The sequence below is a fragment of the Nycticebus coucang genome, chromosome 2 (genome assembly GCF_027406575.1).
Source record: "Nycticebus coucang isolate mNycCou1 chromosome 2, mNycCou1.pri, whole genome shotgun sequence".
NCBI classification, from domain to species: domain Eukaryota; kingdom Metazoa; phylum Chordata; class Mammalia; order Primates; family Lorisidae; genus Nycticebus; species Nycticebus coucang.
The window spans coordinates 81,330,301-81,357,381 of NC_069781.1; the positions used below are offsets into that span (position 1 = coordinate 81,330,301).

The 27,081-nt window shown below is 38.8% G+C and overlaps 1 protein-coding gene across 7 annotated transcripts in view; it reads right to left on the reverse strand.

Moving 5' to 3' along the window:
• The window catches only part of TRPM3 (transient receptor potential cation channel subfamily M member 3), a 584,594-nt gene that overhangs the window by 181,593 nt on the left and 375,920 nt on the right, over window positions 1-27,081 (reverse strand). For all 7 annotated transcript variants that reach the window (XM_053574847.1, XM_053574838.1, XM_053574844.1 and 4 more), the window contains one exon: window positions 22,262-22,385. In XM_053574847.1, coding sequence (XP_053430822.1) covers window positions 22,262-22,385 — 124 coding nt within the window. The remainder of the gene's footprint in view (window positions 1-22,261; window positions 22,386-27,081) is intronic.

Sequence of the window (27,081 nt, forward strand, 5' to 3'; positions counted from 1 at the left end):
ATTTTACCAGACTTATCAACATTCTTCGCTACTGTGAACGGCTTAAACTGTCCTCTAAAGAGGCACAGGTTAGCTGACTGGATACAAAAACTCAGGCCAGATATTTGCTGCATACAAGAGTCACATCTTACCTTAAAAAACAAATCTAGACTCAGGGTGAAAGGACGGTCATCCATTTTTCAGGCAAATGGTAATCAAAAAAAAGCAGGTGTGGCAATTTTATTTGCAGATACAATAGGCTTTAAACCAACAAAAGTAAGGAAGGATAAGAATGGTCACTTCATATTTGTTAAGAGTAATACTCAATATGATGAGATTTCAATTATTAATATCTATGCACCCAACCAGAATGCACCTCAATTTATAAGAGAAACTCTAACAGACATGAGCAACTTGATTTCCTCCAGCTCCATAATAGTCAGAGATTTCAACATTCCTTTGGCAGTGTTGGATCGATCCTCCAATAAGAAGCTGAGCAAAGAAATTTTAGATTTAAACCTAACCATCCAACATTTGGATTTAGCAGACATCTACACAACATTTCATCCCAACAAAACTGAATACACATACTTCTCATCAGCCCACGGAACGTACTCCAAAATTGGTCACATCTTAGGTCACAAGTCTAACCTGAGTAAATTTAAAGGACTGGAAATTATTCCTTGCATCTTCTCAGACCACCATGGAATAAAAGTTGAGTTCAGTAACAACAGGAATCTGCATACTCATACAAAAACATGGAAGTTAAATAACCTTATACTGAATGATAGCTGGGTCAGAGATGAGATCAAGAAGGAAATTGCCAAATTTTTGGAAAAAAACGACAATGAAGACACGAATTATCAGAACCTCTGGGATACCGCAAAGGCAGTCCTAAGAGGGAAATTTATAGCACTGCAAGCCTTCCTCAAGAGAACGGAAAGAGAGGAAATTAACAGCCTAATGGGACATCTCAAGCAACTGGAAAAGGAAGAACATTCCAACCCAAAACCCAGTAGAAGAAAAGAAATAACCACAACCAGAGCAGAATTAAATGAAATCAAAAACAAAAGAATTATACAACAGATCAATAAATCAAAAAGCTGGTTTTTCAAAAAGGTCAATAAAATAGATAAACCTTTGGCCAACCTAATCAGGAAAAAAAAGAGTAAAATCTCTAATCTCATCAATCAGAAATGACAAAGACGAAATAACAACAGACTCCTCAGAAATTCAAAAAAATCCTTAATGAATATTACAAGAAACTGTATTCTCACAAATATGAAAATCTGAAGGAAATTGACCAATACTTGGAAGCACGTCACCTTCCAAGACTTAGCCAGAATCAAGTGAAAATGTTGAACAGGCCCATATCAAGTTCTGAAATAGCATCAACCATACAAAACCTCCCTAAAAAGAAAAGCCCGGGACCAGATGGCTTCACGTCAGAATTCTACAAAACCTTTAAAGAGGAATTACTACCTATATTACTCAACCTGTTCCAAAAGGTAGAAAAAGAAGGAAGACTACCCAACACGTTCTATGAAGCAAACATCACCCTGATCCCCAAACCAGGAAAAGACCCAACAAGGAAAGAAAATTATAGACCAATATCACTAATGAATATAGATGCAAAAATATTCAACAAGATCCTAACAAGCAGAATCCAGCAACACATCAAACAAATTATACATCATGACCAAGTCAGTTTTATCCCAGGGTCTCAAGGCTGGTTCAATGTACGTAAATCTATAAATGTAATGCAGCACATAAACAAATTAAAAAACAAAGACCATATGATTCTCTCAATCGATGCAGAAAAAGCTTTTGATAATATCCAGCATCCCTTCATGATCAGAACACTTAAGAAAACTGGTATAGAAGGGACATTTCTTAAACTGATAGCGGCCATCTACAGCAAACCCACAGCCAATATCATATTGAAGGGAGTTTAATTGAAATCATTTCCACTCAGATCAGGAACCAGACAAGGCTGCCCATTGTCTCCATTGCTTTTTAACATTGTAATGGGAGTTTTAGCCACCGCAATTAGGAAAGAAAAGGTGATCAAGGGTATCCATATAGGGTCAGAAGAGATCAAACTGTTGCTCTTTGCAGATGATATGACTGCATATCTGGAAAACACCAGAGATTCTCCTACAAAACTCTTGGAAGTGATCAAGGAATACAGCATCATCTCAGGTTAAAAATCAACATTCATAAATCGGTAGCCTTTATATATACCAACAACAGTCAAGTTGAAAAATCAGTTAAGGACTCTATTCCATTCACAGTAGTGCCAAAGAAGATGAAATATTTGGGAGTTTATCTAACGAAAGACATGAAAGATCTCTATAAAGAGAACTATGAAACTCTAAGAGAAGAAATAGCTAAAAATGTTAACAAATGGAAAAACATACCATGCTCATGGCTGGGAAGAATCAACATTGTTAAAATGTCCATACTACCCAAAGCAATATATAATTTCAAGGCAATCCCTATTAAAGCTCCACTGTCATACTTTAAAGATCTTGAAAAAACAATACTTCATTTTGTATGGAATCAGAAAAAACCTCGAATAGCCAAGACATTACTCAGAAATAAAAACAAAGGAGGAGGAATCACGCTACCAGACCTCAGACTATACTATAAATCGATAGTGATCAAAACAGCATGGTGCTGGCACAAAAACAGAGAAATAGATGTCTGCAACAGAATAGAGAACCAAGAGATGAACTCAGCTACTTAACCATTATTTGATCTTTGAGAAGCCAATTAAAAAACATTCAGTGGGGAAAAGATTCCCTATTTAACAAATGAACTGGTGAACTGGCTGGCAACCTGTAGAAGACTGAAACTGGACCCATACCTTTCACCATTAACTAAGATAGACTCTCACTGGATTAATGATTTAAACTTAAGATATGAAAGTATAAAAATACTAGAAGAGAGTGCAGGGAAAACCGTTGAAGAAATCAGTCTGGGCGAGTATTTTATGTGGAGGACCACCCGGGCAATTGAAGCAGCTTTAAAAATACACTACTGGGACCTGATCAAACTAGAAAGCTTCTGCACAGCCAAGAACACAGTAAGTAAAGCAAGCAGACAGCCCTCAGAATGGGAGAAGATATTTGCAGGTTATGTCTCTGACAAAGGTTTAATAACCAGAATCCACAGAGAACTCAAACGTATAAGCAAGAAAAGAACAAGTGATCACATCGCAGGCTGGGCAAGGGACTTGAAGAGAAACTTCTCTGAAGAAGACTGGCGTGCGGCCTACAGACATATGAAAAAATGCTCATCATCTTTAATCATCAGAGAAATGCAAATCAAAACTACCTTGAGATAGCATCTAACTCCAGTAAGATTAGCCCATATCACAACATCTGAAGACCAGAGATGTTAGCGTGATGTGGAGAAAAGGGAACACTTCTACACTCATTTTGGAAAGATGTTTGGAGTACACTTAGTGATCTAAAATAGATCCGCCATTCAATCCTATAATTCCTCTACTAGGCATATATCTAGAAGACCAAAAATCACATGATAACAAAGATATTTGTACCAGAATGTTTATTGCACCCCAATTCATAATTGCTATGTCATGGAAAATGCCCAAGTGCCCATTGATCCACAAATGGATTAATAAATTGTGGTATATGTACACCATGGAATATTATGCAGCCTTAAAGAAAGATGGAGATTTTACCTCTTTCATGTTTACATGGATGGAGCTGGAACATATTCTTCTTAGTAAAGTATCTCAAGAATGGAAGAAAAAGTATCCAATGTTCTCAGCCCTACTATGAAACTAATTTATGGCTCTCACAGGAAAGCTATAATCCAGTTATAACGTAAGAATAGGGGCAAAGGGAGGGGAGGGGAGGGAGGGGGGAGGTAGGCGGAGGGAGGGTAATTGGTGGTATTACACCTGCGGTGCATCTTACAGGGGTATATGTGAAACTTAATAAATGTAGAATGTAAACGTCTTAACACAATAACTAAGAGAATGCCAGGAAGGCTATGTTAACCAGTGTGATGAAAATGTGTCAAATGGTCTATAAAACCAGTGTATGGTGCCCCATGATGGTTATTAATGTACACAGCTATGATTTAATACAATAAAAAAAAAAGAAAAAGTAACGTGGATTTTCATAAAAATTAAATAAGTTTCAATATATAATAACTATTACTATATAGTATAATATAATGTTATAATGTTATATGTTATAATATGAATAATATCAGAAATAATATAATATATAATCATCATAAGTCCTACCAGGGCTATGAACTGCTTAAAATTAGGCTTTGGGCTAGTCAGTATGTCTTCTACTGTGAAACAAATTTTTTTTCCCTATATTTCCTAGTAATTTGGGTCAACCAAAATACAAGGGCTATATTTCTTGTTCTCAAATGTATAGAAAAGTTATTTTTAAATTTTAAAAAGTATTAAATACTAGTGAGAGGTAAAGTAGTCAAGAAGATACAGTTTTTCTAGGTACCAACAGTTCAGACATGAAACTGAATTAACATATATAAAACAGTCAGAGATGATCCAGAATATTCTTAGAGAAATTGAACTAGCTTGACAGATGGTCTCAAAAATGTGACCTGGATAAGGAAAGTATTCAGTAAGTGCTTTGGTATTGTTACTATTTAAAGTCCCAGTTTCTCATCTATAAACTGAAGGGGTAGATTCAATTTCTGTGTGATTTCTACAGTTTCTTTCCTTTGGTGACTTAGAACTACCTGAACTTTAATTTTCTATGGAGCGATTAACATCATAAATGACTTAGATTAACACTTAATGTAAATGAACATTTACCCTGAGGTGTTAAGAGCCCATTGCAGTAACTAGATGCATAAGAACTGTTTTGTCTTGCTCCATGCAAATAACTTCTCTGTGTTTTTGCTTTTTTTATAATGCCAGAAGGATGAAATGGTAAGAAGCAGGTAATTTCTCCTGGGTGCTTAGAAACTTGGCCTACCATTGACTGCTTTGAGATCCAGAAGGAGAGAACCGAGCTCAGCCTTAACAGGAAGAGGAACAGCTTGTCATTTGGTTGTTTAGCTCCCTAGAGGCTCATTCTGATATGGTAATTTTATGTTATAAATTTGGGAGTATGTTTGGATAGGCTGAGGGCCAGTTGTTTTAACAAGTGCTACTGCAAATCCTTCATTCCCCCAACAGTTGCTCACTTTCTCAAATATCTTCCTATGCCGAGTAATTGCTACTAGCCACCGGGGCTTTGAACTACTTCAAATTAGGCTTTGGGCTAGTGAATATGTCCTCTCCTGAAAAACATTTTTTCCCTTATATTTCCCAGTATTTTGGGTCCACCAAAATTCAAGGGCTATATTTCTTGTTCTCAAATGGATAGAAAAAGTATTTTTACATTTAAAAAGTATTTAATACCTGCGAGAGGCAAAGCAGTCAAGAAGATACAGTTTTTCTAGGTACCAACAATTCAGTCATGAAAAAGCTGCTTACTATTTATCAATAGTTTGATTTTAAAAGTGTTTTACAAAATGCACCACTTCTCATCAGACAGGTTTATTGGTAATTTTTCTTGCAAAACAATTTAAAAGGAAAAGACATAAAGGGAAATAGAGCACGCACCAGGGGGTGAATGAAAGGAAATTCCCTTTGGTGGTTCTAATTGCTTTCTAATTGTCCCTGACAAAGCTTTCATTGCATGGAAAGAATGCACTGTACAGTGACCCAAGACCTCTTCAATAATAGCTCACTGTTTTGTTAGTCAACAGCTGGTACTTAAGCAACTTTGCTGGTTGTATTATGCACAAGAAATGGGAGATTTTACAATGGGACATTTTACATGAATGGAGAATGCAAATTCAGACAGAGGTGGGACTGGCAGGAGTTCATCAGTGAAAGGTTGCATTCATATCAGATATCAAGTGCAGGCTAGGTCTTAAAATTTCTTTTTGTCATGCAATTAATTCTTATCCTATGGTTCCTCACATGTTCAATGTATTCAGGGGACACAAAGCTTCTGTAGTAGGCTTTGAATTAGAAACAAACTCCTTAATGCCCAAGAGTCCATGATACTCACCAACTCAGGAAATTATACAATAAAATTGTGGGACATTAAATTAATTGTATTATATGAAATTCATGAGAGGGAAGGGCAAGTAGTAAGGGTCATCTCTGCATTATAATATTTAACAAGTACTTCCATTCAAATGCTACTATATTAGGTAATCTTTGTAGATGGCCATAAACACCATTCAATTTTAACGGGTAGGAAGGGCTTTGGTCCATTGTGAAAGTAATACATGCATATGCAGACATGAAATTGGCAGGCTAATAAGTCCAAAGTTTTTTCAAATAGTCTCTCAATAGGGTAATGGCATTAGAGCCAGGATGACCACCAAATTTATACTTGCCAATGCAGATCTCTTGAAGAAAGAAGTTTTGAGTAGAAATGGAAGAAAAAGGTATTAATAGCACAGACTTGAATATCTTTCTGATTTGACAACTACTCTTTTTTAAAAATTGTCACTAGAAGTACTTAGATACTATAGATAGCTCTCTCCTAGTCTAAAACAGGCTGATGTTTTTAGTGGGTGAGGGATCTCACTCTATGAAATAGTGAATGCTCTAACCTTAACAAAATATATTTATATAGTCTCCATCTTAACACATTCTTCTTAGTAAATATCTCAAGAATGGCAAAAAATGTCCAATGTACTTAATACTAATATGAACAAAATGTCCAATGTACTTAATACTAATATGAAACCAATATATAAACAATTACACGCCCAACAAGTGATAAAACCCAAATAGAGTCTAGCAAGGGGGAGTGGAGAGGAGGTAGATGGAATGGGGGAGGGTGATTGGCAGTAAGAAGGAGGGCAATTGGTGGTATCTTACCTAATGTGCACACAGTGAGGGTGGTCAGTACACCCCCTGGTGAAGGAAGGGCTCCTCCATAACTTGAACTTTACCTTGGAAGTGAAAACAATGTAACCTAAACATTTGTACCCTCATACTAATTTGAAATTTAAAAATATAGGGTGGCCATAAAGTTTATGTGCAATGTAAAATAGTGTGCACACGAACATTATGGTCACCCTGTGTATATATATTTATATAGAATGAAAATATGCAAATGTTATTGCTAAATGAAAGCTCTCCATATATATGTAACATTACACTTGTGTTTAAAATAAAACAACATAATGTCCAAAACTTATGTGTGTGTATATATACTTGACCTTATTCAACAGGCTAAGAAGTGATGAAAACTTATATATATTCAAAATTATTCTAGAAGGAAATTTCAGTGGAAGTCCTTGGTGCTTATGAGCCTGCGGATGATATTTTTCCTCCTTTTATATTTTGATAGTTTAAAGATTTTCTATAATAAACATATTTGTAATTAGCATATATTACTTTCACAATCGACAAAATGAACTGGATCGAAGCTATACTCAATTTCAAGATGATTGTTCACTGAGAAATGTGAAAGTACTTTGAAATATGAATGAGAACTCTTACTATGTAAATGAATCACTGAATTCTAAAAAGGCAGTGCCAGATGGGACCTAGAGATCATCTAGATTGCTTTCCATCTAATCAGGCTATTTGAAGGTGAGATATCTGGGCTGCAGAGTTAAAATCTGGCCTTCTCGCATCAGGAGAGGGAAGTGGGGAAAATGCAAGCTTTCTATTCAAACAAGTCTGAATTTAGATTTTGATGCTGCTCTTAACTCTCTGTATCATTTGGGAAAATTATTTAGCCTCTCAAAGCTTTACAAAGAATGATGGCATAATTCCTTTTCTTAAAATGATTTTTGGTTTAAATGAAATGGGAATATATATTTATATATGTCCACACACAATATACATATATACATACAAACACATTTGTATACACACATATATATATTTCTCAGTACCTAATACGTACTTAGTAAATTCAGCTTTTTTAGCATTACTGTTATTATTATTTGATCTGCTTTGATTCCTTTGTAGCCCATAGGACAAAAGTATTTTGATACCATTTCTCTGGGGTTTAAGAAGAGAAGAAAGATAACTATTGAAATCTCTGTCTTAAAATTTTAATTGTAGTAAGCACACTTAACATGAGATCTGCCCTTTTACCAGATTTTAAGTGTGCAATACAAGTATGGTTAGGCACAATGCTGTATAGTGGATCTCTAGAACTCATCTTGTTTAACTGAAACTTCACACCTATTGCTTTCAGCCCCAAGTAGTTCCTGAGTGTCCAGGACAAACAATGGAAATGTCTTTAACCTTGTCAGAGGAAAAGCGGATGGGCCTTATGAATTCAACTACAATTACTTTTTTGGTCTCCCTTAAATTCAGTTACCCACAGGACCCCAGTGTCTTTCCTGCTTTCCTTCCTCCCTCCCTCCCTCCCTTCCTTCTCCCTCCCTCCCTTCCTTCCTTCCTTCCTTTCTTCCTTCCTTCCTTGCTCCCTCCCTCCCTTCCTTCTCCCTTCCTCCTTCCTTCCTCTCTCCCTCCCTTCTCCCTTCCTCCCTCCCTTCTCCCTTCCTCCTTCCTTCCTCTCTCCCTCCCTCCCTTCCTTCCTTCTCCCTTTCTCCTCCCTCCCTCCCTTCCTTCTCCCTTTCTCCTCCCTCCCTCCCTTCCTTCTCCCTTCCTCCTTCCTTCCTCTCTCCCTCCCTTCTCCCTTCCTCCCTCCCTTCTCCCTTCCTCCTTCCTTCCTCTCTCCCTCCCTCCCTTCCTTCTCCCTCCCTTCTCCCTTTCTCCTCCCTCCCTTCCTTCCTCCCTCCCTCCCTTCCTTTCTTCCTTCCTTCCTCCCTCCCTCCCTTCCTCCCTTCCTTCTTCCTTCCTCCCTCCCTCCCTTCTCCCTTTCTCCTTCCTCCCTCCTTCCTCCCTTTCTCCTCCCTCCCTCCCTTCCTTCCTCCCTCCCTCCCTTCCTTCCTCCCTCCCTCCCTTCCTTCCTCCCTCCCTCCCTTCCTTTCTTCCTTCCTTCCTTCCTCCCTCCCTCCCTTCCTCCCTTCCTTCTTCCTTCCTCCCTCCCTCCCTTCTCCCTTTCTCCTTCCTCCCTCCTTCCTCCCTTTCTCCTCCCTCCCTCCCTTCCTTCCTCCCTCCCTCCCTTCCTCCCTTCCTTCTTCCTTCCTCTCTCCCTCCCTTCTCCCTTTCTCCTTCCTCCCTCCTTCCTCCCTTTCTCCTCCCTCCCTCCCTTCCTTCCTCCCTCCCTTCCTTTCTTCCTTCCTTCCTTCCTCCCTCCCTTCCTCCCTTCCTTCTTCCTTCCTCCCTCCCTCCCTTCTCCCTTTCTCCTTCCTCCCTCCTTCCTCCCTTTCTCCTCCCTCCCTCCCTCCCTTCCTTCCTCCCTCCCTCCCTTCCTTTCTTCCTTCCTTCCTTCCTCCCTCCCTCCCTTCCTCCCTTCCTTCTTCCTTCCTCCCTCCCTCCCTTCTCCCTTTCTCCTTCCTCCCTCCCTCCTCCCTTTCTCCTTCCTCCCTCCCTTCTCCCTTTCTCCTTCCTCCCTCCCTCCTCTCTTTCTCCTTCCTCCCTCCCTCCCTACCTTCCTCCCTCCCTCCTCCCTTTCTCCTTCCTCCCTCCCTCCCTACCTTCCTCCCTTCCTCCCTCCCTCCCTTCCTCCCTTCCTTCTCCCTTCCTCCTTCCTCCCTCCCTCCCTTCTCCCTTCCTCCTTTCTTCCTTCCCTTCCTCCCTCCCTCCTTCCTTTCATCTTTCATTCCTTCTTTTTTTCTAGGGGATGCTATGCCATTTCTCTCTCTCTTTTCCCATTTTCCAGTCTCTCATTTCTCTCTCTCCTCTCAAAATATAAAATAAACTTATACTTTTATATCCTAATTCTGGCCTAGAGAAATTATTTTCTCACCCTATGTGAAGCACCCATTGAGCATTTCCATACCTATCACACTCCTGAATGCCTGCAAAAGAACTTTGGTGACCAGAAGACTATTGCTGCAGGCAACAGGCAGAGACTTTATCTTGCTTGTATGACACACAGGGGATCCTAAGAGGAATAGAAGTGAATGTTCCAAGCCGGAGCCTACCCCATGGATGCCACGAGCAGTTGCTGAGTCCATCCTGGGCTTCTTGTCTGTGTTTTATTATTTCTTGTATTGTGTGATAGCTTGGCTTTCAAACGAGATATAATTCCTACTTGGATTTTTCCTGCAGTGAGCTTAGGTTGCATATGTCCATGTTTATTGGTGTACAATATGTGCTGTGCTGGGCATCTGCCCTGCTTCCCACCCCTCCATGTGCGTGGGCCCACAAGGCGTCTGAGACTTCCTGGGAAGGTTACAAGGTAATTTGGAAAACCCTCCTCTCTGAGCCCTCTGGCTTATCCTATCGGGACTGAGAAAACTACCAAGTATTGCTAAGCTGTCAGAGAGACAAAATCAACCCACACAAGGAGATAAAACAGCTGCAGTAGGGATGGAGAGTTTCTGAGGATCTGTGATGGAGGAAGACAAAGAGGCTATGGCTCATGGATGGCAGATGGTCAAGGTCTAGTTAGAAATCGGGTTGTCCAGAAACATTTTGTCTCAGCCAAAGCTGAAACATCGGCATTTGGAGCCAACACAAGTCCTGGCGGTCTCCAGTTCTGTGTCAGGATTGGGTTTCTCTTCATTATTTTTTATCCAAATGAAACTTGCAAGTTGGTCCTTGTGAGCCCCAAGAGTTTGGGATGTGGGTGGGTGTGTTATCTGGGCATGGTACCTTTTCCCCACAGCTCTTAGCTGTGCAGAGGCATTTCTCTGATGAGGCAGGGCTGGGTATGGTGTGCCAAAGCCTGCTCAACGGGGCGCTGGAAACAGGTATTCAGAGAGGAGATTTCTATGAGAGTCATGGAAAAGAAGCTTGCAAAGTGATTTTATGACTTCAGTGTTTCCAGAAAACGTTAGCCGACAGGGATGGTTTCCCTGTGTGAGCTCCACTGAACATCCATGTTTTTGCCAGTGTGAAATGGGGAATGGGGAGAAGCAACAAACAAACAGAAGGAGAGGAAGAGAAGTACATAAACACCATGGCTGTTCAGATCTTCAGAAAGATTATACGTCCCCCTTAGAGAATGTCACAAAGTGAAAGAGCAAAATCTTTGGGATTAGGCACATCTGTGCTTGAATCCTGGGTGATTCAGTTATAGTGGCGGTTTACGCAAGAAACCTAATTTCTCAAATCTTCTTTTCTTCATCTATAAAATCGGAGGACTAATGAGCATGATGTTGATTGTTTTAAGTCTTAAATGAGATATGTGCAAAGTACCTGAAATAGAGTCCCCCCTAAATGGTAGTTATAAAAAGGGGAGAGGGGAGAAGATATGGCATCATATATAAAAGATCTGGGCTTTATTTATTTATTCAGTGAATACTTAATTTGAGTATCTCCTTTGCATCTAGAAATGAGTGAAGTGATGGGTGAGGCAGATATGCCTTTATAGAGGTTCAAGGTACAGACAGACAAAAATACATGCAAACATAAATATATGCAAAGTATGGCGTGTCATTAGGAAAGGGATAGGAGAAAGGAAGGGGGACTGCTTTACATAGGGTGGTCAGGGAAGGCTTCCTGAAGGAGGCGACGTTCAAGCTGAGTGTGAAGAATGAGAAGAAGCCAGCCACTTGGAGACCTGGAAAGAGGAGGGAAAGAGTTTCAGGTTGAAGGAAGGATGTTAACAAATGTCTGAGGCCACACAAGACTCAGGTGTGTTAGAAGTATTGAAAGAAGAACAGAGTGGCTGAGCTGAGAGTCCGGTGTCAGAGCAAGCGGAGAGGCATGGGTGAGAATATTGGTAGGCATTCCTGGGAAAAGTCTTTCTTGAGAGCTATCATAAGAATATTCTATCTTGTAAGGCATTTTCTCTCTTTGGTTCCTAGTCTATCCCCTATAGTTTTGGAAGCAAAATGATTCCATTTCATGACAGTGAAGTAGTTTGCCTATATTTGAGTTGAGCCCTTCACCCAGCGAGCGTGCTGAACACCCTCATATTGTGCACATCATATGAGAACTTGCCAATTACCCTCCCTCCTCTTCCTCTCCCTCACTAGAATATACTCAAGTTTTTCTTTCTTGTGGGTTTTTCTTTTCTTGTTTCATATAAATCCCATTTTTAATGAGACAGGAAAATCATTATATGTATTATCAAGTGAAAACATACTGAATATAGAAATATATGTAAATAATTTCCTCAATTATGTAAAAATTATGCATAGAAAAATGGAAAATGTACCAAAATTATAATCATGGTTATTTAAGTTTTTTATGTAGTCCTTTATTTTTTTATGTATCTACAATTAAAATATCTTTTTTATTTTTCTAGTTGACACTTAATTGTACATATTTATGGGATGCAGGATAATGTTGCTTTTTTTTAGTAAGTCTTTTGTACATAGATCATAAATACATTTATGTCCATTTCAGTGTGTTGATTATTTGTACAAATTGGAGTGCTTACATTATACTAATCAGCATAGCTTTCATCTCATTTCCCCAATTATAGCATTAGGACATTTGTGTTCTACACATGACAGAACCAACTTGTACTTGCAATGTGCTCCATAGTTGTGGTCCCCCTACTATTCCCTACTATCCCTCCCACCCCCTCCCCATTCCTCACCCTCCCCTTCCCTCCTTCATCATAGACTAAAGTTGTATTTAATTTTTTGTATGCAAGTGTGAGTTATTATAAATTGGTTTCACAGTAGTACTGAGTACATTGGATACTTTTTTTTTCCATTCCTGAGATACTTCACTAAGAAGAATATTTTCCAGCTCCATCCATGTAAACATAAAGGAGGTAAAAAAAAAAAAAGGATAATGTTTCAATACATATAATGGAAAGTGATCAAATCAGGGTAATTAGCATATCCATCATCTCAAACAGTTATCATTTCTTGTGTCAGGAACCTTCAATATCCTTCCTTTTAGTAGTTTGAAAATATATACTATTAACATATCATTGTTAACTATAATCATCTTAAAGTGCTGTAGAACACTAGAACTTACTCCTCTATCCACCTGTAAAATAATAAAGGCCATGTATGACAAGTAAATATAGGCCTCAGCTAACATCAGACAGAACGAGGAAAAGCTGAAAGCCTTTCTTCTGAGAACTAGAAGAAGACAAGGGTGCCCATTTTCAGCTCTTTTATTCAACGTAGTACTGGACGTCCAACCCAGAGCAATCAGGCAAGAGAAATAAATAAAAGGCACCCAAGTATGAAAAAAAGAAGTTAAATTGTCCCTATTTGCTGAAGATATGAGCTTATATCTAGAAAAACCTAGAGCTTCCACCGAAAACCTCTTAGATTCGAGAAATAACTTTAGTAAGCTTGTAGAATACAAAATAAACATACAAAAAGTCAGTAGCATTTCTGCACACCAACAATGATCTAGCCAAGAAAGAAATCAAGAAGATAATCTCATTTACAATAGCTACAAAAAAAAAAATACCTAGGAATAAATTTAACCAGTGAGGTGAAATATCTCTACAAGGAAAATATAAAACTCTGATGGAAGAAATTGAAAATGAAACAAATAAATGGAAAAAACATTCCATGCTCATGGAATGGAAGAAATAATGTTAAAATGACCACATTGCCTAAAGCAATCTGTAAATGCAAGGTAATTCTTTTTAAAATATCAATGTCATTCTTCACATAATTAGAAAAATGATCCTAAAGTTCTTATTAAATTAAAAAGGAGCCTGAATTGTGAAAGCAATCTTAAGCAAATGAATAAAGTTGGAGGTATCACATAACCTGATTTGAAAATACATTACAATTCTATAATCACCAAAACAGCAGAGTATTGTTATACAAACAGATTTATGGACCAATGGAATAGAATAGAGAACATGGCAATAAAGCCACATATTTATAGTCAACAGATCTCTGAGAAAGCTGACAGAAACTTACACTGGTGAAAGGACACCCTGTCAGTAAACGGTGCCAGGAAAATTGGATAGCCCCATGCACAAGAATGAAAATGGACCCCTATGTCTCACCATATACAAAAATCAACTCCAAATGGATTAAGGACTTAAATATAAGACCGGAAAGTATAAAAATACTAGAAGGAAACCTAGGGAAAATCTTTTGGACAAAGGTGTAGGCAAAGAATTTATGAACGAGTTCTCAAAAACAGGCGACAAAAGGAAAAATAGACAAATAGAATTTAATTAACCTAGGCAGTTTTTGCATAGCAAAAGAAAAAAATCAACAGAGCAAAAAGGCAACCTGTTGAATGGAAGAAAATGTTTGCAATATATTTCATATCACAGGGGACTAATATTCAGAATATACAAGGAACTCAAGTAACTAAACAGAAAAAAACCATTAAAATGGGCAAAAGATATGAATAGAAATTTCTCAAAAGAAGATATATAAGTGACCATCAGGTGTATGAAGAAAGGGTCAACATCACTAATCACCAGAGAAATGAAAATCAAAATCACAATGGGATATCGTCCTACCCCAGGCAGAATGGCTATTTTCAAAAACAAAAAATCACAGAGGTTGGAGAAGTGAAGAAAAGACAACTCATGTACAATGTCGGTGGGAATATTAACTAGTACAGCCATTATGAAAAACAGTATGGAGATTTTTCAAAAAACTAAAAATAGAACTAACATACCATCTAGCAATCCCACTACTGGGTATTTACTGAAAGGAATAAAAAAGTCAATTTATCAAAAGAATACCTGCACTTACATGTTTATTGCAACACTATTCACAATAGCAAAGATACGGAATTAACCTAAATGTCAATGCATGTGCTATATATACACAATGAAATACTAGTCAACAATAAAAAAGAATGAAATAATGCCATCTGCAGCAACATGGTTGGAATTGGAGGTCATTAAGTAAAAAAATCAGGTGCAAAAAGACAAATATTGCACATTCTTACTTACCTGTGGGAGTGAAGATGTGGAGGTAGAGAGTGGAAAGATAAAGAACAGAGACTGGGGGTAGGGAGGAGATCAAGGGAACTGGGTAAAACAAACATACAGTAATATAGAAGGAATAAATTCAATGTTTAATAGAAGGATAGGATGATTATACTTTAAAAAGGTATTATACTTGGGTGATGGACACCTAAACACCCTGACGAAATCACACTGCATTTTATACATTTACCAAAATTTCATACCCATCTTGTAAATTTATATAAATGAAACCCTTCCCTAATCTCTCCCTATGCCTCCCTTAAAATATTTTTAATTAGAAAAATAATGTAATTATTATTGTTACTATTATTAGTTTTAGGGTTGTATCCTAGCTTTGCTATCTGGAGCTGTGTAGATTTAGACACATCTCTCAGCATTAGTGAGTCTGAGGTCACCATGAGTAACACATACACAGTAACAGCTGTCCTGCCTACCATGGGAGGTTATTTTCATGATAAAATCTGTGAGATAACAGACATGGCAGAGCTTTATCATTGTAGTTAATCCACACATGTATTACCTTCGGCTCCTTGGTTCTTTTTTGGTTGGTCTGAATCCAGTGAGAATCTTTTCAGCCTCAACCGTTGGCTGAGGTCCCAGTATAGCTCCTAGGAAGCACTGGGAAATTATAAAATGTAATTATGGTTTTTCTGAAAGTAGCTGCAGGGACTATTAGCATCTAAGCCTAGATATCTCCTCTTTCCCTGTATTTTCTCCACTCTTAGTTAATATTGTCAGTGTAGTATACTGTGGCTTCAGTGACCCGTCGTTTCATCTTCAATACTATCTTTTGTCCTTCACTTTAATGGACAGAAAGTACAGTCAAGAGGAAACATATACCTGTGGGTAACCTCCCAGATGGTGATACAGAAGTCTCCAGTATCTCCCATGTTTAATACCAGTGACCAAAGGAGCACAATAGGACTATTTAAGGTCAGAGAGGAAGAAACCTTTCACAGCTAAGAAGAGATGCTTTTAGGCCGAATGGCTGAAAGTCATAGAATAATGTATCCAGTTTACAAAACAGCTCTCTCTACCACAATGTTTGAGAAGAAATAGAAATGCTCTTTCACAGCGGTGGAGGAGGCAAACAAATTCCCTCAAGCCTTTTCTCTCTCTCTCTTTCATAGTATATATGCACTGCATCCTTCTTTCTTTCTTTCTTTTTTTTTTTTTTTTACATATTCCTTTTTGGTAACACATAAAAATCACAAAACACTAAAGCACTCTAGGTTCTGAGGTAAGAAGAACAAAATTCAGTTTATTCCTTGTATTTTATAATCAAGCATTATTAAACAAAGTCATTGTAGAGAAGGTGAAAAAATTAGTACAAAATTTTTGGTGTTTAATTTTCATCTTCCAACATAAGTAAATATGGGCTCACATTTCTCCCTTATGGGAAAAGAAGTCTGACATATGATTATTTCATTTGTGTAAAAGAAGCATAGTGGATAAAGTCCATTTGACTCAGATGTAAGTTCAAAGGGTGATTATTGGAATCTCCCTCTCTCTCCCTCTTTCTTTTTTTTTTCCTTTTCCTCTTTTATTCTCCTTTTTTTCTCCCTTCTCTTTCTTTCGCCAGCCACTAAAGATATTTCATTTAAAATGGTTATAATAACCATTAATCCTAGCAGAGGTTACACACCTAATAACCCATGTCAGGGACCCTGTGTGAACAACGATGCATCACAGCTTCAGCTAATGAGGAGCTTAGACATAGGCCGCCAGGCAAATGCAAGATCCTACCACACTTTTCTGTTGAAGTCATAGCAAGCAGTTGTGAGATGTCACAGCTGGATGTTTGCAGTTGCATATGATTTGAGCAAGTGCAAACAGGAGCAGAAGAGAATGATTTTCCAGGTAAAGGAAAGGGAGTTTGGAAAGCCTGACTTCCTTGGCTGGGGAACAGGGTGATTAAGAAGAAGAAATGGGGACTGTGAGGATGCAGACTGTGGAGGGCCTCCAAAGCCACAGTAAATAGTTTGGACTTTAGTCAGTAGCCAAAAGGAGTCCTTGAAACCATCTGAGCAGCATAGTTACAAAATCACAATAGGGCCTCAAGGAGACCAAGCCTGGAGCAGGGGGAATGAGGTTTCCTTCTTGACAACAGTAGGAATCCATTGCGATGACCCTGGGGCAGAGAAACAGGATGTGAATGAGGATGGTGGCACCAAAATCAAAGTAGTGGGGGCAAATGTGAAAGGCACTGCCAAAGGAAAATCTAAAGGACTTGGAAAAGGCTGGTGGGTTGCAGTGCAGTGAGAGAAAGGAACGCTGACGCTTTCCAAACTGAGGGAATGAAGGAAGAGTAGGAAGGGGAATCATTACAAAGTGTAGGGTTGGGATGAGATTGGAGACGTTGATTTTGTTTCCAGAACACACTGAACTTGAAGTAACAATGGGGCAACCTGGTGAGACATCCAACTGCAGCTTATGGTTGTGCAGATTGGGAGAGAAAGGGCCAGACATAGAGTTTTATAAATAATTTCCGACAAAGTTATTGTGAAGCCAATAGATATATGACATTACTGAGAAAAAGGGGTAATACAATAAGAGACTCAGCAGTTGAGAAAATGTTACTGAATGAATGAAGTTGAAAAAATTATTCTGGGTAAACAGGATAAAATACATGCAAATAGATTAAACTTACCCTTTTAAAAATAGAGCTTCTAATATTATATTGAAAACAAACATTTTGTACCATTTTTAAGAAACTTACCTAATACATACGTACAGAAACATTGAAAAGAAAACAAAGAAAAAGTATGGAAATTTTCTATACTGGGAATGTATGAACTGAAAGAAGTTGATATAAGTGTATTAAGATCAGATGAACTGAAATGTAAGAAAAAGGCATTGTCAGGAATAAAAAAGGTTACTGAATAATGATAGAAAACTAACTTGCCAGGTGTGGTAGCTCATGCTACAATCTCAAGACTTTGGGAGGCCACCGTGGGAGGATTGTTAGAGGTCAGGAGTTCAAGACCAGCCTGAGAAACATAGTAAGACACTGTTTCTATACAAGATAGAAAAAATTAGCCAGGTATGATAGTGTAGGCCTATAGTCCCAGCTACTCAGGAGGCTGAGGCAGGAGGATCACCAGAGCCCAGGAATTTGAAGTTGCAGTGAGTTATGATAATTCCATCGATAATTCCATGATAGAGCAAGACCCTGTCTGTTTAAAAAAAAAAAAAAAGAAAGAAAAAAGAAATAAAAAACTCAGTAGGAAATTTAGCTATAAGTTTCTGAGCCTAATAACATAATCTCAAAATATATAAAGCAACCATTTGACAGAATTTCACAGAGAAATTAATGTAATTTCTTATAGTGGGAAATTTAAAATTACTTTTCTAAAAATATGACACCAAGGGAAAAAGTATTTGTGTATCTAGATATGCTTTGTACACAAATACTGTTGTGTTGCAGTTATTAACAGTATTCAGTATGATACCATGCTAGACAGGTGTGCAGCCTAGGAGCAGGAGGCTGTACCATATAGCCTAGGTGTGAAGTAGGCTAGACCATCTAGTTTTGTGTAAGTGCTCTCTATGATGTTTGCACAACAGTGAAATCACATAGCTATTCATTTCTCTGAATGTATTCCTGTCCTTAAACAACTAAATTTGAGAATTCCTGTTTATCAAAGGACATCATTAACATAGTGAAGAAACAAGCCCCAGACTGAAAGAAGGTATCTACAACACATATAGCCATGAAAGGATTAGTGTATATAAAATATATGAAAAGAATTAGGGGGAGTGGTATGTTTTGAAACTTGAAAAGAGTTAGGTGTCTATTGACTGAAGACAAGTGCAAGGATTGCCCAGCACCACCGAAGGCTTAGTTGCATTAGGATGAATGACTCCATTCTGGAAGTGATATAGTGAAGCATTAGGCGCACAGTAGGGAGGAGTGGAAAGGTGAGTGAACTCAGATGAGGGGAGAGTGAAAATAGACAGTGTGGATTATCAATAAGGCACAGAGAAAAAAAACTACAATTTCAAACATTTTTCCACATAGATTACCTGAAGCATTTGATCTCAGGCTAGTGAATTACAGAGAACCTTGGCTCCAAATTCAGGTTCAGTACAAATGAGGTGGTGGGAGCAGGGGAGACAGGGAAGTTGTTCTTGGAGCAGGGAGTGGATTTTAGTTTTGGATTTTTGAGCAGCATCACTTTGAGTGGAGACATGATTCCCAAGCATGACTGGTGAGTGATGAGATGAACAGCATTGGACCAGAGCATGTCCAGCAGCCAGCAGGAGTGGATAGTGAACTAGAGGAGTCATCAGTGTGGAAGTGGGAGGTGAATTCGAGCAAGGCTGGTGTGGTCATCCACCATGACTTGTTCAGGGATACATATACCATGGGGCTTACAAGACTGAGTTCTGCCCATTCTCCTTCAATACAGGGTATCAAAAAGCAAACTTAATGGCTGGGCACCATAGCTCACACCTGTAACCCTAGCATTCTGGGAGGCCAAGGTGGGTGGACTGACTGAGCTCAGGAGTTTGAGACTAGCCTGAGCCAGAGTGACACCTTGTCTCTACTAAAAGTAGAAAAACTAGCCAGGTGTAGTGGCAGGCACCTGTAGTCCCACCTACTTGGGAGGCTGAGACAAGAGGATCACTTGAGCCAAAAGAGGTTCCTGTGAGTTATGATGATGCCACAGCATTCAACTCCAGGGTGACGGAGTGCGATTCTGTCTCAACAACAACAAAAAATGGAAACTTAGTGCCCCATTCTGAGGCTGGTTGGTTGGCCATGATAATGGAAGGCTTTGGCAGGAGCTCAGAGGCTCAAAAGGTGCTATGAGAGGCAGCAGGAGAGAAGAGGCTGGCACTGCCTTCTGGAGGAAAAGGCCCTATGGTTTCTATGCACATAATCAGCATGGCCTCCTGGTCCCAATGTTCTTTATGAGGAGGACGAAGTGGAGGGGCACTAGGTCCTGATCCCTTACATTTATCCCCAAATTTAATACACTATGGACAGTTTTTATCTCTTTCATTATTGTTATTATTTTTAAATGTGAAAACATTGATGGAATTTAGCTCATGGGTTGGATTTTAGAGGGATATATCTTCTCAGAAGGTGACAAGTTTTGCATAAGCAGAGAAGTGAATGAATTTCTTCAATAACTAAATGAAATGTATAGGAAGTACAGTTGTGTCTCTGTATGACATCCTGAGGGACTCCCTACCTATCACTCCACATGTTCCATGAGGCCACACCACCCAGAGGCCCAGATTTCACAAATTAAATATGCATCAACAGTGCAGGTCTTTATTCTGTAAACTAATCAGGTGCTGGGAGGAGAAAGCTGGTCTATCAGCCCTAGAATCAAATCCCTTTGCTGAACCATTGGTCTCATAATATTCTGTAACACATAGTTTCTAAGGGGAATGCAACAACTATAAGGATACAGGGGAAAGAGGAACTCCAGTATGCAAGCCCTTCTTGTTTTGCGCACTGTGCGGAGTAGTCTGATAAATGAAAAATACATAGGCTGTACAGCAAGGCAGCCCCAGCTCTGCTTTTCCTGGCTGTGTGCAACCTCCTCACCTCTCCTAGTCTCCCTTCCCTCCCCTGCCCTGCAAAAGGAGAAAAACAACGCCTACCTCACATCCACTTCATTTGTAAGGCGTCTTGTCCTGTCTGTGCACATAACTAGTCCCTCAAAAATGGAAATAATTATAATTATACTGCAATTATAATTTAAAAAATTTCTCATTTGTTTCTGCCCAGATGTGAAGGTAACGTATTGCTTGTTAAGAACCCATTTCCTAAACCAGGGGCTCAGAATACCTCAAATTTCTTATAATACATAACTTGCATTAAAATGCAGTTGACCTTTTCAGCGGGGCCATGATTAAATAACATGGCAATTAGGCAGAATCCCACAGAACAGTTCCATGAAACACTCAGAAAAGTTCATGCAGCTTCATTTGGTTTTATGACTTCCAATTGGTTCCTAGAATTTTGCTCCTAGTTGCCTTTCTAGGAAATTTGTAGGACTGCTGAAATGTATAGCTCTGGCAAGTTTTCTTCATCAGCATTGGCCTCAGCCCTGGAAAATCATCAGTATTCCACAGAAAATCCCTACTGTAGCAAGAGGAAGCTCAGAGGTTCAGCAGCTCCTGGGGTGGAGAAGCACATGAGCTATAACACTATGAGCCAGCCACATCCAACATGGCAGGATGCCCTGTGTGGGCGGCATAGTCAGGGTTGGGGGAGGCTCCCCTGAGATGATAGCAGTCATGATTGTGTGCCCCAAGTGCTTGCTGGTCTCTTGATATGGCCAGACTGTGTACCCCATCTCTACCCCTCTTCATCCCAAACCTGGAAGCTGCTGAAAGGCTTCTCAGAGAGGCTGTGTTGGATGATTTCCAGAGTCTTGTCTACTCTTATCAATTCTTCTTTTTCTAAATGTTTTGCCGTCCTTGTCAGCAGCTGGGCTCAACTGACCTTTGAGGACAATCTGTCTTGCTGAGACCTAATGGAAATTTGCCCCAACTGGGCGATTCACTACATTGGCTTCAATAAGACAATTTCTGGAAAAAAAAAAAAAATACTTCCCACAGAGATTCAACATTTCAGGTTTTAAGTCCTCATTCTTCATTTATTAGTCCAGTGAGCCTGAGTTTCCTCATGTGTACAGTGAGGATAATAATTATACTTCTCTCCTCAGGACAGTTGCAAAGATCACAGAAGGTAATGTGTATAAAGATTTATCTCCTTGCCGGGCATATCACAATCACTTGTTAAATGTCAGCTCATGTAAATTTTTGTTCACCTCAACAAAAGATCTCTGATAATACCACATTTATAAGACATTTTGCTGTGATGTAAGAAACACTAGCAGCAACTGGTGAACGCTTCAGAAACTACAGACATTTCCAGCATTCCTTGGGTACAATTCTCCATTTCCCACCTGCACAGATTATCAGATTTGCCTGGAACCTATGTCACTAAAAATGTTCTATACAAAGCACATCAGTGATTCATTACTCATAACCAAAGTGAAACCCCAAATCTAGGAGAATCAGCTGAAGCATTTTCCAGAAGGAAACTGGTTTTGTCTCCTCAACTCATGAGGTTGAGGCAGTCAGAGCATCTGGATGAGTTCTGAAAAGAAATGATTCTAAAAATCTGCTGCATACATTTCATGAAAGTCAAGGCAGAAAAAGAGCTCTTGTCTTTGTTATTTAGGGGAGGAAATTTCTAGAGCCAGTAGAGCCCAAGGAGGGTTTGAAGCTTGGCCAGAAAGCAAATGGTGCATGATTCAAGAAAATGGTTGGGAATGCAAAGAGGGCCCAGTCACCCATGAGGAATTACATACCAATTCTTTCTTCTTCATGCACTCCATGAGAATGATGAACAGATGCTGAGCTTGGGTTCGGGTGTATGTGAAAGTCTTCTGGATCGTCACCAATAGCTGGTCCCTCAAAGATTCATTGATAAGTCTGCAATGAAAGACAGTGTCAACAAACAGGTCAATCAACCTCTGTTCAGTACAGAGTTCTGAGAAATATTATAGAACCTAGAAAGCATTATGAGGGTTGACTTCAGATAGGAGTTACTGCTTCTTGTATTTTTCTTACAATAGTTATTTCAAATGTGATAATTTAAAAAAGCAGTACATTTCCAAATAGATCCATTTTAATGTCTAAACTAATAAAGTTGGAAGGCTGATTTAATTCTTTGTTTTCTCTTTTCCCTTTTTCATATAGCATATGTCTAATGCTCTCTCTTTCAAGTTGTGTTATCAAAAAATACCTTCAATTAAAATCTGCATCTTGGTTAAGAATTTACTGAATTATTTTCCTAAAGGAGATTGAAATGTCAACATCAACTCTAAAGGCAGAAATAAAAATTATGTCTCACTAATGGATATTTGAACATCAGTAAGCAGATAGGAGTTACAAGGTCCGACAATTAAGTTTGGTTGAGTTTGGAAACTCAACCTAGATAAAGTGCTACATACCTCATTGCTGAATATCACTATGTCACCAGATGGCCAAGGGGAGTACCTTGAAGGTGATTAGAATGATATTCAGCAATCAAGTATGTGGCATTTTTTCTAGGATGAGTTCGTGAACTTAATTGTCTGACCTCTCACCTTTCCTCTAAAATCATTCCACGTAGGTGGTAACCTATTTGGCCTATGATTCAGTTAATCATTTTTATGTCAACCTTTTGCTCTGATCACACAAACGAGAGTCTGATCTGTAATGTGGTCTCATATCGGTCACCTTATTAAAAGATAATTTTTATACCACAGAAAAATGAATGAAAGCAGGGAGGTACAGCATATCTAATCAATGCTCAATTATGTCTTAAGATCACAACTAATTTTTAACTTCTCTCTCACTAGTCTGGTGAGAAAAGAGCTATCTCCACCTGCCATCAAATGGCAGGGAAGGAAAACTCATTGACAACAGGTACTACCCAAAATAAAGAGTGTAAAACTATTCTCAAGAATTAGTAGCTAAATTATCAATTTTTTTCTAGTATTTTAAAGTTTACCAATTGCTTTAATCATTGAAGTATCAGAAACTCCTAGATAAAATAGTAAAATAAATTATTTTCTCTTTTAGTGCTTACAAGAACCCTATAGACAAGAGATTTGTCCTATTTCACAGGAAGGACATCTTAGCCAGAAAGAGCCAAATGCTTAAGGCCACACAGCAAATAAGTGGCAGAGCCAGAACCAGAGCCCAGCTCTTCTGACTCTTTGTCCAGTGCTCTTTCCACTACACTGTGCTGCTGCTATTTATACCAAATGCATTACACCACTGCTTCTATCACCACAGTTACTTGAGCAAGCAGCCATGGAGCTCCCATCAACATGAAAGCAAGACAAATTTTCTTGCTTAAAAAAAAGACAAGATGTAAGCTCAAGATTGTCTCCTATGCCCTAGGTTGTTTGAGGTTCACCTGAACCCCTAGATTGGCTATTTCAGTGGCATTCTCTTTGAGGATGCGGCATTCTCCATGACAGAACTATTCCAAGGATCCTGAAAGATTCCTTAAAGGACAGAGGATTGAGTTACTCCTTTCTCTGTTCCACTCTACCAGGGAGATCTACACCAAGAATAAATACATTTTGAAAAAGAGGATGGTCCAAATAAGGTTGGAAAACAAAATACCAGGTCTTCTCTCAAGATTAAGTTACTCTGAATTACTTTGTGGCTTTAAATGTGGACCAGCCTGAAACTATTCATTCACTGAAAAAAATGCATAGTGAATGTCTACTGACTGCCAGACATTGGGTTGTGCCAGGGACTTACGGGATAGATAAGATACATATACTTCCAGCCTTCCATGAGCCATGCCCCAATGGAATGGAAAGACACAAACCAGTAATTCAACTGTGGTTATCAGCAGAAAACAATCAGAGAAGCTTGTGACAGATGAACCTAATCTAATCTAGGGGTTCAGGGATGATGCCTCTGAGGATGTTTTATCTGACACTTGAATGAATGAGCATTAATGGGTTGGGTGTGGGGTGGAGCCAGGTAAGAGCATTTTGGCAGACAAAACAGCACGGGCAGGCCTACTTTGGAGAAAATAAAAGATCAGTATGGCTGGAGCTTAGAAAGCAAATTGAAGACTGGAACAAGATGGGACTGCACAGGGCATGAGCAAAGATGAGATCATGGGGGACTATGGAGTTTGTGTCAGAGAATTTGGACCTACCCTGTAGGCAATGAGAAGCCATGGAAGGATTTAAGCAAGAGAGTGACACGATCACATTTGTGGTGCCAATTAATTTTTTTGAAAGGTCAAGACATGAGCACTCATACCTGGGCATATCTACTTGACAGGTAACCCAAAGGGAGGGGTCTGCAGAGTTCTCCAGTATGAAAAGTTGAATGTTGTGCCTGTGTACCAGCAGCAGGGACTCCCTGATTAGCCACTTGATAGACTCAATCACTCATCTGCAGGAGTTCAATTTGATAACAACTGAAAATTTGTTTTCCATGGCCAACCATCAGTAATGAAATCCCAGTTCCCTGAGGTCATTATCTATTTGAGGGATCTGTCTGTCACTCGTATCCAGTCTGTCACTTTGTAAAAATTGAGGATTGATGTGCAGCTTAGCTGATTGTGGCTGTCAGCAGGTAGGAGAGCTGAAAGACACTAAGAATCCTATACTGCTGAGTCCAATTTCACAACTGACTGAAGTGTGGCTTTGGCAAAATCATTAACCATAAGAATCATAGAACACTAGAAGCAGAAGAATTCTCTAGGTTGGTGTTTTCCAAAGTGTGGGGTGCCTATCACTAATGGAACAGGGTTGATTTTAGATGGCATGAAAGTGGTTCAGACCATTCAAAGCATTCAGGTTACACTCATTAAATATTAAATGACCACTACTCCTGATTCAGCTCTCTTCCCATCTTTCTGATTGCATCAAGAAGAAAATCCCATTTTTGGTGCTTCCCCAACATTGGCAGATTTCTGCTTTTAACAAAGAAACAATAGTAGATATTAAGTCTCATGCCTTTGACAGAAGGAGTTTAATAACATTTTAAATGAAATCCCACATCACATTTGGTGTGTTACTATGCACAATGTGCTACAGAGATAATCTCATAAAAATCTGTGAGACAAGCAGGTCTTAATTCTATTTTGTGGAAGAGAAATCAGTGGCCCAAGGAGGTTAGATGATTTTGGTCAAATTACATTGTTGGACGATCTCAATGTCTGAGCTGAGCCTACTGACTTCCTGTCAGCCCATGCTGATGTTTTTCCTGTTTCCATGTACGTCTTTCAGTTCTCTGATCATCTGTAGTGGAGGTAGAAATTCATGCTCATTTGTTGCAGAAAAAAGTTTTTCCTTTCAGAAGTACATATAAAGAACTTCTGAAAGAAATCAGGTTTGGAGAAGATAAAAGGAAACTGGTAAATGAAGACAATGACAGAGAACCTTTATTAGGTTGAAGAGTGTATTTGCTTCTCATTTTTCACGAGTATTTGCTTTGCTAAACTAGATATTGTCTGTTTGGTTCAAAGGCTTTCTCTGTCTTCTCCTAGGACCCTTTCTTCTTTTGGACCATAGTTCTTGGAAAGCCTACTTTCTTGAAATTATTGTTTTTCCCTGCACAACATTGGAGTGATTTAAACATTTTGACTGTGACATTTAATCCACAGAAACATGAGAGATCTGCCCATCTTAGATTTTTTTTATGGCACTGGAATATTGATTGGAAATTTCTTGACACCAAAACATGTTAATGTGACATTTGGGTTTTAGAAGAGAGTCTTCAACAAAGTGGTCCTATTAATGGAAACTGTTAATTTGTGGCTCCATATGTACCCATGTTATTTTTGGTACACCTCAAATTAGAGGGCTTTGTGATAGGGTGCAGCATCACTGCAGTGAGGAGAATCTCCACCATGGCATTTATGTCTCTATTTAAATGCTGCACTTATGATCTGGAGCTTTGTAGATGAGTCACAGAGCAATTTAAAATAGGTCAATGTTTACCCAGTGTGCAGAGTAACCAACACAATACCCCACAGTTTGCTATAAGTATTCTGCTCAAATGCTGGCAATTCAACCCACACATACAAATACTTTACTCAGAATGAATTTAATTACGTACAATATTAGAGTTTTGCTCCTAGATTTAAAAATGTGTTTAGAATTCAATGGGACTCTAAGAGCCAATCTCAGGTTAATGGCTTTCGAGGACAGGAGCCCTTTCCATGACCCCAATGCTGCTCTCTATTATTCAGACACAATATTAGAAAATTTTACTTATAAAAAAAGTTGTTAATAATAGTACAATTTGGTACTTGAAAGACATTGTTTCCTACAGATTATCTAACTCTCTAAAGAAAATAAAATTTTATTATTTGCTTGAAGCCAAAGCAAATTACTAAACATTCTATTAGAGCACATAGTTACATGTCTTGCCTGATGTCAGAAGAATGGCATTTTTTTTAGCTTTTTTTTTTTCTAAATACAAGTTACCACTTTGTCCAGAATATCATGATTTTGGAGCCACAAGGAACAGCATGATTCTTCCCAGGGAGGCAGAATAGCATTTTTAATAAAATAGTCTGACCACCATAGCCAGGTGTTGCACTGTTGGCTATGTGATCTGTATTTTTCATAGCAGTAAAATAGGAATTATAATAGTACTTAGA